The sequence below is a fragment of the Solea senegalensis genome, linkage group LG17 (assembly GCF_019176455.1).
Source record: "Solea senegalensis isolate Sse05_10M linkage group LG17, IFAPA_SoseM_1, whole genome shotgun sequence".
Classification (NCBI taxonomy): domain Eukaryota; kingdom Metazoa; phylum Chordata; class Actinopteri; order Pleuronectiformes; family Soleidae; genus Solea; species Solea senegalensis.
The window spans coordinates 2928231-2940635 of record NC_058037.1 but is presented as its reverse complement, the minus strand read 5'-3'; the positions used below and the strand labels follow the sequence as shown (position 1 = coordinate 2940635).

The following is a 12405-nucleotide window of genomic DNA, read 5'->3' as shown; positions in this document are numbered from 1 at the left end:
CATGTGGGTTTAAATTTTTCAAGCACATTAGCATATCAAGAAAGTCATTCTTGTATGTGATATCCAAGTATAATAATGGTTTTAGTCAGTCGCCCATTCATTCAAAAATCTGAGATTACATTTTCATTTAAATTGCTCCTCAAAGACAATATTTACGACCTCTTTGCCTTCAATCGAGGATACCTGATGAACATACATTTGTTGTGCCTCAGGTCATTCAAGATGCACTCAAATTGCTTCTCGGATGGAGACAGTGTCCTTTATGTCTCCAAAGATGGAGGGAATGAGTGTAGAGAGATCTGCAAACATTCTGTATCGTTTCTGCATTTTATCCACATTGGCCTGGCAATTTATTTGGTTTGATTCTTGCGTCAATCTTACGGTCATGACTCTTCCAGTGACGATACTCACTGACCAATCAGTGGCCAGCAGTCTGTTGACTGTTGGATCAGCTGAATGCACTTGGAACTTTGCCTAAAAAAAGGAGCTGGTACTATCCCTGATGGAAAAGCAAAAAAAAGTGAGTTGAGTCGAGGTTGCAGGTTCTACAGTGGGGGCATTCCCTCCAACTCTCTCATGCTCTTTTTCATCACTGGTCTAAATTACAGAATTTAATGAGGCCAGAACAAGCCTTTGTAGCCACCTGCTTTAATCACCTCAGAAATGAATGACATTTGATTCATTCATGCTTTTATATTTGTTTGAAATTATTTCCTTCTGTTCCATCAAATAATTAAATGTACATTAATAATGTAATTTCTGCTGCTAGGCATCTCTCCCTCTCTCTCTCTCTCTCTTTCAAGCAAAACAATAATAAAAGACTGAGTTTGATGACTTTGGCAAGCAGTATGGGATGGGATGGTGAGCTTGAGCTTACTTCCTGATTAAGTGACTGATCATCTGTGTCAAATAATGCTATCACTGACTATCACTGTCAAGTACCGTATTTTCCGCACTATAAGGCGCACCTAAAAACCTCAAATGTTCTCAAAAGCCGACAGTGCGCCGTATAATCCGGACGAGACGGAGCCGGGCATGTTGGATCCCGTATTCGCCCAACTGTTTAATTTGGACACTGAAGAAGAAGAATTTGAGGGATTCGCGGATGAGGAATAACTTGATAAAGTGAGCTTTACATGTTTATTTTGTGTGTTGTGTTGTGTGACATTAACGTTTGAGCAACGTTTACTTTGCACTATTTCGAGTGTTACTATATTGTGATAGCAGTTTGACTAACAGTATCAGACTTTTTTTACGTGTTTATTGAATCCAGGAAAAGTTCCCCTCCACTATGTGATATAAATGTTGCACTACATGTTATACCCTGCTGTTGTTAAAAGATAAACGAAATACCACATCACATAAAACAGCTGTTTATTCATGTTGGGAGTAAACGGAGTTGTCAGAACGCTGGTTTGTAATCTATAAATAAAGTTTGACTGACCTATCTGACTGTTTTGTTGACATTCCCTTTAGCGCAGCTCCGTCTAATGAATGCATAACGTAACCCCAGCCTCTACTGTAGCGTCTATTCTATGCGCCTTATAATCCGGTGCGCTTTATAATCCGGTGCGCCTTATAGTGCGGAAAATACGGTAATGTAACCTGTTTCTTGCGAGATCCGAGACTTTTGCAAGACCTCCTGATTCTGAGGCCTCTCGGGCGATGGCTCTGATCTTGCAAGGCTGGTTTTCCACAAACAGACAGTTGGGAGAGTGGAGACAGCCATCCCCCCACACCAAGCTACTATAATGACGCAGACGCTGTTAAATTAGAAAAATCCTGCAAAGTTCAGCTTTCTTTCTTTTTTTGTAAAGTGTGACATTGACTGATTAACTAACCATTCCTCCCCCACCCTCTCCCAGCTTGTTTCTGGAGAACATAATAAGACACCTCATTACAGCTGATGAATCTCAGCTCTGATGAACAGGTATCAATACCTTTATCTGTCTCATGTGTTACAATCACATGCCCTGTAGCCTACTTGTTTTGAAATGAAAGCACTCTACCGATTCTCGTCCCTGTAAACTTTTTTGTCCACCAAAGTTTTTACTGTGAACTATTTACAGCACTGGCTAGTGTGCAGCTTCATACCAATGAGTCCTGACAGTTTATACAGAGGGCGGTCTAAAGAGTTTAAAGCTTTTGTATTCATGGTGATTTTTTTTAACGCCAAACCCTATGTAAATCATAGCAGCAGCTCCACAAAGTGTATGACATCATTAAAAGGCAACTGAACTGAATGACACGATCAGTCACCTTCAATGGAAACACGGATTTCTTTGGCTTTAGAGACATTTTAGCTAATTGCCTCTAAACCACTATACTGTAACTACAGTAGTCAAACTAAATATGACATTAGTCTGTTCATTCTTAGACGTTTAATGCAGAAATGTTGTTATCATGTTATTATTTCATTAAGAAATATAATAATTTGTTTGTAAAATACATTTGTTAATAATGTTTGTTACGTGTTATAGTGAAGGCGATAAGGATCTTACAGGGAGAGGCATGTGACCATTTTATTTCTGAGAGTCAAAATGCTGTGTTCATTTAGTGCAACATACCCTGGAAGCAGTCTTTTTTCATTCAACCAAATATTTTTACAAGTCTCTTTTAATTTAAAAGCCCTGACCCACTGCATTATACTTAATCAAAATAAACAGATATATTCTTAAATGTGTGGGTTTTTTTTGCTCATTGATAACTTTTGTGAATCCGGTTAACAACATCATATACAATATAAGTTTGTGATGACTGAAGACTAATACTGTAAATGTGGCTATGCAGACAGATATACTGCAGACACAGCGTTGATATTTACAAAATTCTTCTAGTGCTGTGTGTTTCATACTCTACTCAACTTAAAATACTGTATAACCAAAAAAACTAACTTATCCTCTTTTTCATAATTAAAATCATGATTATTTCCTAACTGTGTTAGAAAGTAAATAGTCAGCACTAGACATATGTTAGTTGTACACATTGCTTTTGTGTCAGTATAGGATCTTCCCAAGAGAAGGTCATGGACACCAGAGGAACAAATATTTGTCTGCCCGTATTCATCTTACAACTGCAGTGTGTGCAGAATGGCAATAACAACATACACAGTCATACAGATACATATTAGGGTTTATAGATTGACACATCACATTTCTTTTGGGAGGGCATCAAGTTGCATGTCATGTACTTCTCAAAAACAGCCAGTTATTAACAACATAGACAAAATGTGTGCATAAATATGTCAGATGAATACATTCCTAGTGCAACCCGATTAATGACACATCAGTGAATCAAGAGAGTTTAGAATTAGAACAATCATCTGTAAATATTTTCCCTGTAATGATCATCCTAAACGCTGATCGAAACCAGCTGTAAAAGAAACCATACACAAATGGATTGAACAATGAATTTGACCATCCAAGCCACTTAAATGACTGAAGTACATGAAGTGGTATTGTATAATTGCTCAAAGGATGAAAGCTGATGGACAGAAAGTAAGGCGTCCAACTCATGAGAAAAATCCCCACCACAATAGCCAGAGTTTTAGTCGCCTTTCTCTCCACTTTACTGACAGCTGCAGTAGATTTTGCCATGCTCTGGATGCTGCGTGCCTGTTTCTGTGCCACCATCAAAATCTTTAGGTAGATTGCAAACATCAAAATAGCTGGGATGCCAAATGCAATAAAAACTGCAACGACTACTGTACTCTGTGTTTTCGGTTGAAATAAAACACATCTGTTGTTTTTCTGTCCTTTGTCCGGGGCCTTTAATGTGAAAATAATTCCATTTAGAGTGGCAATAGTCCAGGACACCAGAATCATGATCCCAACAACACGGACATTTATTTTAATTCTGTATCTCAGAGGCTGACACACTGCGTAATATCTGTCAACAGAAATGAAGCACAAGCTCCAAATGGAGGAATTGCACAGTAACACATCTAAACTGCCTCGTACCTTACAAAGTAAATCTTCAAGATGCCAATATTTCACAAAGAGCACGATACTGAAAGGCAAAACCAAAAGTCCAACTAGCAGATCAGCCACAGCCAGAGAGAGCATCAGGAAGTTTGTAGGAGTGTGGAGCTGTTTGAAGTAAACAATTGAGATTATAACAAGAAGGTTTCCAAACAATATGAGAACTGACAAAGAGCCACCAAAAATACACAATAGATATGAAATAGTCACTGCAGTTATGTCAGGCACATTTGCTGATTGATTAAAAACAACAACATCTGAATACTCCATGCTTAAACGATCATTCATACCTAAATATCCTACCTTACATTAAGAAAATTGCACCTGCATGTGACATAAGAATGCAGCAGTACAAAGTATCCGAGTGTTTCATGACATGCTCTTAAACCTGGTCTGTGCATCTGTCATGAAAGGTGTCTCTAATCTCTCTGCGAGTGAGGAGTGTCAGGATTATAAATTATGTTCAAGCTCATTATCATATTCAAGTCAAGAAAGGTGTGTTTAAAGTAGGTCAACATGCTGAATATTTAATATTTAGTTATAGCAGTGATAGTAAACTTTACCTTATTATCACAGTTTCAATGTGCTGTTTTTCATTTTAAACTTTTCCTCTTGCTATGATCCATTTACTTGCCACATTATTAAGTATGTGTTCAACTGTTTGTGGCAAATGTCATGGCAGCAACTCAATTCATTTAGGCATGTAAACATGGTCAAGGCAACCTGCCGAAGTGCCAACCAAGTACTAGAATGGAGAAGATTGATTTAAGTGACCGTTTTTCATAGTTGTTGGTATCCGAAACTCAAGATCTGTTGGGATTTTCATGGACAACCGTCTTTGAAGAGATTGGTAGCAGTGCTGTGGGGAAAAAAGAGGTTTTAGTTGAAGCAGACCCACGTAGCCACGTAGCAGCTACTTCAGGCCATTCTTGGGGAAAGCTTTCATCAAGAATTCCCTGATAACATCACCGAGCACTGGGGCATTCCCAAGGCAGAGGCTTGTCTGAGTCAAAAGGGAAGGGTCAAATTTACTGGCAAACATGGCAGAACCAACATGATCAATACAGTCCTCAACTTGAGGCTATGGAGAAGCGTCAGGTTCAGTTACTGAATTTACTTTACCACAATCGATGTCATGCTCTATAACATGAGTTCGACTCGGTGTATCGCCAAACAAAGACTGCAAATGAGCGCAGACTTTCAGCAGATAGATGACTGAGTAATGATGCCAAATTATTCAGTGCTTCTGTGTTTTTCAGTCTACCAAGCAACAAGCTTTTATCGGGTGCTCTAACGCCATCATCCTCTCCTGTTGAGAGTGGACTCACCATTGCTGCCACTGCTGAGGGAGATTTCAAGTCACAAGCATAGTACGGTTTGAGCAGATTGACATAACGGAGGTGACTTTTTTACGACTTGGCGTGGACAGAAGATCATTTTGATCAGCACAGTAAAAGGACCAGAAAAACCTTCTTGGAATGGCGAGTTTATGAAAGGCAACAAAGCAAGAACCTGATCTCCAGGACAAAACACACAACACTCTGCTTTTTGATCATAAAGACATTTAATTTTTTCTTTAGCAGATGACAGGTGTTTTTTTTTGCCATCTTTCCCGCTGAGTACAAATGGTGCGGGAACCCATTCACATACTCAACAAACTGTGTGGCCAAAAATCAAGTTCATTAGGGCTAAAACTTGTGCTTTTCTGCACTACCTCCCGAGCAGCTAACAAGAGCCTGGGTAGCCCTTCCTTCCAGTCTTGATTTAACTGAACATAATCACTGCGCAACACAGACTTAAGTGTCTGGTGGAACCTCTCAAGGACTCCCTGACTGCGCGTGATACGCAGAAGACTGATGACGCTGGACCTTTAACTGCTTCAACACCTGCAAAAACAGTTTTGAAGACAAATTTGAGCCCTGATCATAGAGATCCCAAAAATAGGACCCGAAGACGGATAGAACACCTTGCTATCGGCTCACAGTAAGAGGCATAGTGTCTGGGCAGTTAGAGTTCTGTGTTCTTTTTCCTTGTGTTGAACTGGTCAAGTCAAGTTGTCATGTTATGTGCGAATAATTTATCCTGATTGAGATGTAGTTCATTTGGTTGCCACTAGGAGGCACTGTTAAATAATAAACGTTGTGTCTGTTACACAATAAAATAAAATAAAAATACACATCGAAAACACAAGTGTTTTATCTGCATTAACTGCTTGTCTGCTTTTGTCTGTTGTTTTTTTGGTCGCCTTGTTGCGTTGGCTTCGCTTCGTCGAGCGAGACGACAGATCGCATGGAGACAGTGGCTGTGTAAACGTTAAACCGCCATCAGCTCGCTCTACACGTGATCCTTTGTTCATACACGCTGTGTTTTGAAGTTCCCACAAGGAACACGCGTACCTACAGTCTCACTGCTGTGCATGTGATTTTTAGCTGTCGTGTAGTTCTCATTTTGCTCTTGATATTTCTCACCAAGCTTTGATTTATTTAGCTTAATTGATATGATCATTTGATTTTATAAATTACTACTTTTTAGTCACTTGAAGGAACGCTCTGTGTCTTTTGTGCATGTATACTGTGACAAACAGGGGTTAAGAGAGCCAGTGCATAAATTCATTATTTCAATACTGTTTAATTGGGATATCTTATAGATATTATAGTCAATTACAGTGATTGTTAAAAGGCATGTATTGATGTTTTTTTCCCCTGTTATTATAATAATAATAATAATTATTATTATTATTATTATTATTATCAAATTATTGCTATTAACTGTTGTTCCCCAACATAATGGAGATATGCAGTGAGTCTGCAAGCTATCTTTTTCCCCCTTCATTAATGCTGGCAGCATCTGACTTTCAAACTACAAAAACATTTTTGGCTTGATATGAGTCTTTTCATCTTATAATGCACATCTTAAAAATTGTTTAATTAAGAAAAACAAATATATTTGTTACCACCCGCTGCCTGCCCATGTTTAGTTCAATATCAGTGGCCAAACTCATGTCACTCATAAGACATGTGTGTATGTGTGGCAATGCATAAAATAATGACACAGTATTAATATTTGTAAAACTCTTATACTCATTGTGCTTCATAAGTCTTAACTCATTTGAACCTGCTCATGAGATTAAGCTAAATGTACACTAAAATACTTTTGCTTAACAAGGTTACCTTATATTTCCTTACATGGATATGGTATGATATAACCTGCCAAGATAAGTCTTGAAATGAGTTTGAAGCATTGCTTGTGTGTTATTTTAGGACATTCTTGAGACAAGTTCATGGACAACTACTGATAGTAATATTGACAGCAACAAAATTTACCTGTATTCACTTTCAAAATGCAGTGTGTGCAGAATGGCAATAACAGCATACACAACAAAACAGATAAATAGTAGGTTTATATGGGCACTGATGCATCAAATAGTTAAAGACAGATATTACATAATATGCACTTGCCAAGATGTTTTCTATACACTGCATTGCAAAAGCAAAAACATATATGAGATTAACACAGAGATGTGAGATATAATGCCAGATCGGATTACTCACGTCACTGAATCAAGAGAGTTTAGAATTAGAACAATCATCTGTAAATATTTTCCCTGTAATGATCATCTTAATAGCTGATCGAAACCAGCTGTAAAAGAAAGCATAAACAAACGGATTTAACAATGAATTTGTGTATCCAAGCCACTTAAAGGACTGAAGTACATGAAATGGTATTGTATAATTGCTCAAAGGATGAAAGCTGATGCACAGAAAGTAAGGCGTCCAACTTGTGAGAAAAACCCCCACCACAATAGCCAGAGTTTTAGTCGCCTTTCTCTCTACTTTACTGACAGTTTCACCAGATTTTGCCATGCTCAGGATGCTGCGTGCCTGTTTGTGTGCCACTGTCAAAATCTTTAGATAGATTGCAACCATCACGACAGCTGGGATGCCAAACCCAACAGCAACTCCAACAACTATTGTACTCTGTGTTTTAACTTGAATTGAACCACACGTGCTGCTTTTCTGTCCTTTGTCTGGGGCCTTTAATGTGAAAATAAGTCCATTTAGAATGGCAATAGTCCAGGACACCATGATCATAATCCAAATGACACGGACAGTTATTTTAGTTCTGTATCTCAGAGGCTGACACACTGCATAATATCTGTCAACAGAAATGAAGCACAAGTTCCAAATGGAAGCGTCACACAGTAACACATCTAAACTGCCTCGTATTTTGCAAAGTAAACCTTTCAGATGCTGATATGAGTTGACAAAGAGCACGATACTGAAAGGCAAAATAAAAAGTCCAACTAGCAGGTCAGCCACAGCCAGAGAGAGCATCAGGAGGTTTGTAGGAGTGTGGAGCTGTTTGAAGTAAGCAATAGAGGTTATTACAAGAAGATTTCCACACATTATGAGAACTGATAAAGCGCCACCAAAAATACATAATAGATATGAAATAGTAACTGTAGTTATGTCAGGCACATTTAGTGATTCATTAAAAAGAGGCTGCTCTGCAACAACAACATCTGAATAATCCATGCTTAAATATCATTGATATTTGATTACCTGCCTAATATCAAGAAAAATACACATACAGTATAATAGACATAAGCATGCAGCAGTGTAAAGACTCTGTATGTTTCATGCCATGCTGTTAATCCTGGTTTGAGCATCTGCCATGAAAGGTGTCTCTTCTCTCTCTGCTGGTGAGCAGAATGTCAGGTTTATAAATGATGTTTAAGCACATTTGCATATTCAAGTAAAGAAGGCTGTTTTTAAAGTAGGTCAATATGCTGAATATTTAGTATTCATTTATAGTTGTAATCCAAGACTTTAGGCCATAAACCCCATCACTCTGTGTTAGTAAAAGGATTCTGGCCCAAAATAAAAACTGTACAGAGCATGTGATTTACCGCCACCCCCCACCCCCAAATGTGCTGTCTTTCATTATAAACAGTTCATTTTGTACTGGCAAGGATATTATAGTTAACGAAAACTAAGTTAACGACGAAACATAAAATAAAATAAAAACATTTCATTAACTGAAATAAAAATAAAAAAGGCATGCACCGCACCACCCTTTTTCTTGCCCTGATTTTAGTTTCAATGTTGTTTTATTCCGCAGGATGTCGGGATTATTCCAGATTGGCATACATGTACATGGGATATGTGAGGACCCAGTGTCAAGAGGCTTTCTATACATTGTGTTGCAAAAACAGATGGAATTTGTATAAATACATGAGATGAATACAGAGATATGAGACATAATATATTCATCCTAATTTGATCACTCAAATCAGTCAGTGAACCATATAATGATCAATCTAGAGAGTTTAGAATAAGATAAAATCATCTGTAAATATTTTCACTGTAATGATAATCTTAAAATCTTAAAAGATGATCGAAACCAGCTGTAAAAGAAAGCATGAGGCTCATCAAATAATTAAATGTACATTATGTCATTTCTGCTGCTAGGCGTCTCGCTGTCTCTCTCCCAATCAAAGCAATAATAAAAGACTGAATTTGATGACTTTGACAAGCAGTATGGTATGGGATGATAAGCTTTAGCTTACTTCCTGATTAAGTGACTGATCCTCTGTGTTATTTTCTAGCGTGACTTTTCATACTAGCTTTTTTGAAGCTTTGTAAGTCATGTCAATTTTTCCCCTTTTTAAGTAATGTAACATGTTTCTTGCAAGATCCGAGACTTTTGCAAGACCTCCTGTTTCTGAGGACTCTCGTGCGATGGCTCTGATCTTACGAGAACGGTTTTCGAAGCTACTATAATGACACAGACGCTGTTAAATTAGAAAATCCTGCAAAGTTCAGCTTTCTTTCTTTTTTAAAAAAGCTTAAAGTTTAAAGCTTTTGTATTCATGGTGATTTTTTTTTTAACGCCAAACCCTATGTAAATCATTGCAGCAAAGAGTATGACATCATTAAAAGGCAACTGAATTGAATGACACAATCAGTTACCTTCGATGGGAACACGCATTTCTTTGGCCTTAGAGACATTTTAGCTAAATGTCTCTAAAGCACTATACTGTAACTACAGTAGTCAAAGTAAATATGACATTAGTCTGGTCATTCTTAGACGTTATATGTTATTATTTCTTTAAAAAATATATAATTTGATCGTGAAATACATTTGTTAATAGTGTTTGTTATGTTTTATGGTAAAGGTGATAAGGATCTTACAGGGAGAGGCATGTGACCATTTTATTTCTGAGAGTCAAAATGCTTTGTCCATTTAGTGCAACATACCCTGGAAGCAGTCTTTTTTCATTAAACCAAATATTTTTACAAGTCTCTTTTAATTTAAATGCCCTGACCCACTGCATTTTATTTAATCAAAATAAATCAATATAATCTTAAATGTGTGGGTTTGTTTTGCTCATTGATAACTTTAGTGAATCCGGTTGACAGGTTGCTTTGATTAGACACCATCATATACAATATACGTTTGTGATGACTGAAAACTAATACTGTAAATGTGGCTATGCATACAAATATACTGCAGACACAGCGTTGATATTTGCAAAATTCTTCTAGTGCTATGTGTTTCATACTCTACTCAACTTAAAATACTGTATAACCAAAAATAAGTAACTTATCCTCTTATTCATACTTAAAATCATGACTATTTCCTAACTGTATTAGAAATTAAATAGTCAACACTGAAATTTTTATACACATTGCTTGTGTGTTATTATGACCTTTCCAAGAGAATGTCATGGACACCACATTGACAGCAACAACTATTTTTCTGCCCGTATTCAGTTTACAACTGCACTGTGTGCAGAATGGCAATAACAACATACACAGTTGTACAGATACATATTAGGGTTTATAGATTGACACATGACATTCTTTTAGGAGGATATCACGTTGCATGTCATGTACTTCTAAAAATGTTTCCTATACACTGTTGCAAAAAACAGACAGTTATGCATAACATAGACAAAACATGTGCATAAATTTGTCAGATGAATACAGAGATGTGAGAATGTACACATTCCTAGTGCAAGACCCGATTCAGTGAATCAAGAGAGTTTAGAATTAGAACAATCATCTGTAAATATTTTCCCTGTAATGATCATCCTAAACGCTGACCGAAACCAGCTGTAAAAGAAAGCATACACAAATGGATTGAACAATGAATTTGACCATCCAAGCCACTTAAATGACTGAATTACGTGAAGTGCTATTGTATAATTGCTCAAAGGATGAAAGCTCACGGACAGAAAGTAAGGCGTCCAACTCATGAGAAAAATCCCCACCACAATAGCCAGAGTTTTAGTTGCCTTACTCTCCACTTTATTGACAGCTGCAGTAGATTTTGCCATGCTCTGGATGCTGCGTGCCTGTTTCTGTGCCACCATCAAAATCTTTAGGTAGATTGCAAACATCAAAATAGCTGGAATGCCAAATACAACAAAAACTCCAACAACTACTGAACTCTGTGATTTCGGTTGAAACAAAACACATCTGTTGTTTTTTTGTCCTTTGTCCGGGGCCTTTAATGTGAAAATAATTCCATTTAGAGTGGCAATAGTCCAGGACACCAGAATCATGATCCCAACGACACGGACATTTATTTTAATTCTGTATCTCAGAGGCTGACACACTGCATAATATCTGTCAACAGAAATGCAGCACAAGCTCCAAATGGAGGAATTGCACAGTAACACATCTAAACTACCTCGTACCTTACAGAGTAAATCTTCAAGATGCCAATATTTCACAAAGAGCACGATACTGAAAGGCAAAACTAAAAGTCCAACTAGCAGGTCAGCTACAGCCAGAGAGAGCATCAGGAAGTTTGTAGGAGTGTGGAGCTGTTTGAAGTAAACAATTGAGATTATTACAAGAAGGTTTCCAAACAATATGAGAACTGACAAAGAGCCACCAAAAATACATAATAGATATGAAATAGTCACTGCAGTTATGTCAGGCACATTTGCTGATTGATTAAAAACAACAACATCTGAAGAATCCATGCTTAAACGATCATTCATACCTAAATATCCGACATGGTTTTAAACCTGGTCTGTGCATCTGTTGTGAAAGGTATCTCTAATCTCTCTGCTGATGAGCAGAACGTCAGGTTTATAAATGATGTTTAAGCACATTTGCATATTCAAGTCAAGAAGGGTGTCTTTAAGTAGGTCAATATGCTGAATATTTAGTATTAAGTTACAGTTGTAATCATAGATTTTAGGCCATAAACCCCACCACTCTGTGTTAAGTAAAAGGATTTGGGCCCAAAATAAAAACTGTACAGAACATGTCAAGCTTCATAAGCTTTATGTAGTACAGTACTTCTGAGATGACGACGATGAAAAGAAAGCACCTCAAACCTCTTATTAACCTTCTGTCTTCTTATGGAGTGATTTGTCATTAACGTTGTTAATCTACATTATGTTAGT

The 12405-nt window shown here is 37.4% G+C and overlaps 2 protein-coding genes across 2 annotated transcripts; both read right to left on the bottom strand.

Annotated features, from left to right (window-relative positions):
* Positions 1 to 3114: 3114 nt before the first annotated feature.
* LOC122784103 (trace amine-associated receptor 4-like) lies at positions 3115 to 8662 on the bottom strand. The gene is made up of 2 exons (XM_044049198.1): positions 7576 to 8662; positions 3115 to 3328 (listed from the first exon to the last, which is right to left on the bottom strand). The coding sequence occupies exons 1-2, from the start codon at positions 8513 to 8515 to the stop codon at positions 3294 to 3296; spliced, it is 975 nt and encodes a 324-aa protein (XP_043905133.1). The 5' UTR covers positions 8516 to 8662; the 3' UTR covers positions 3115 to 3293.
* Positions 8663 to 10962: 2300 nt separating this feature from the next.
* Positions 10963 to 11999, bottom strand: LOC122784104 (trace amine-associated receptor 4-like). Its single transcript, XM_044049199.1, has one exon. The coding sequence runs from the start codon at positions 11992 to 11994 to the stop codon at positions 11020 to 11022; it is 975 nt and encodes a 324-aa protein (XP_043905134.1). The 5' UTR covers positions 11995 to 11999; the 3' UTR covers positions 10963 to 11019.
* Between the last annotated feature and the right edge of the window lie 406 nt (positions 12000 to 12405).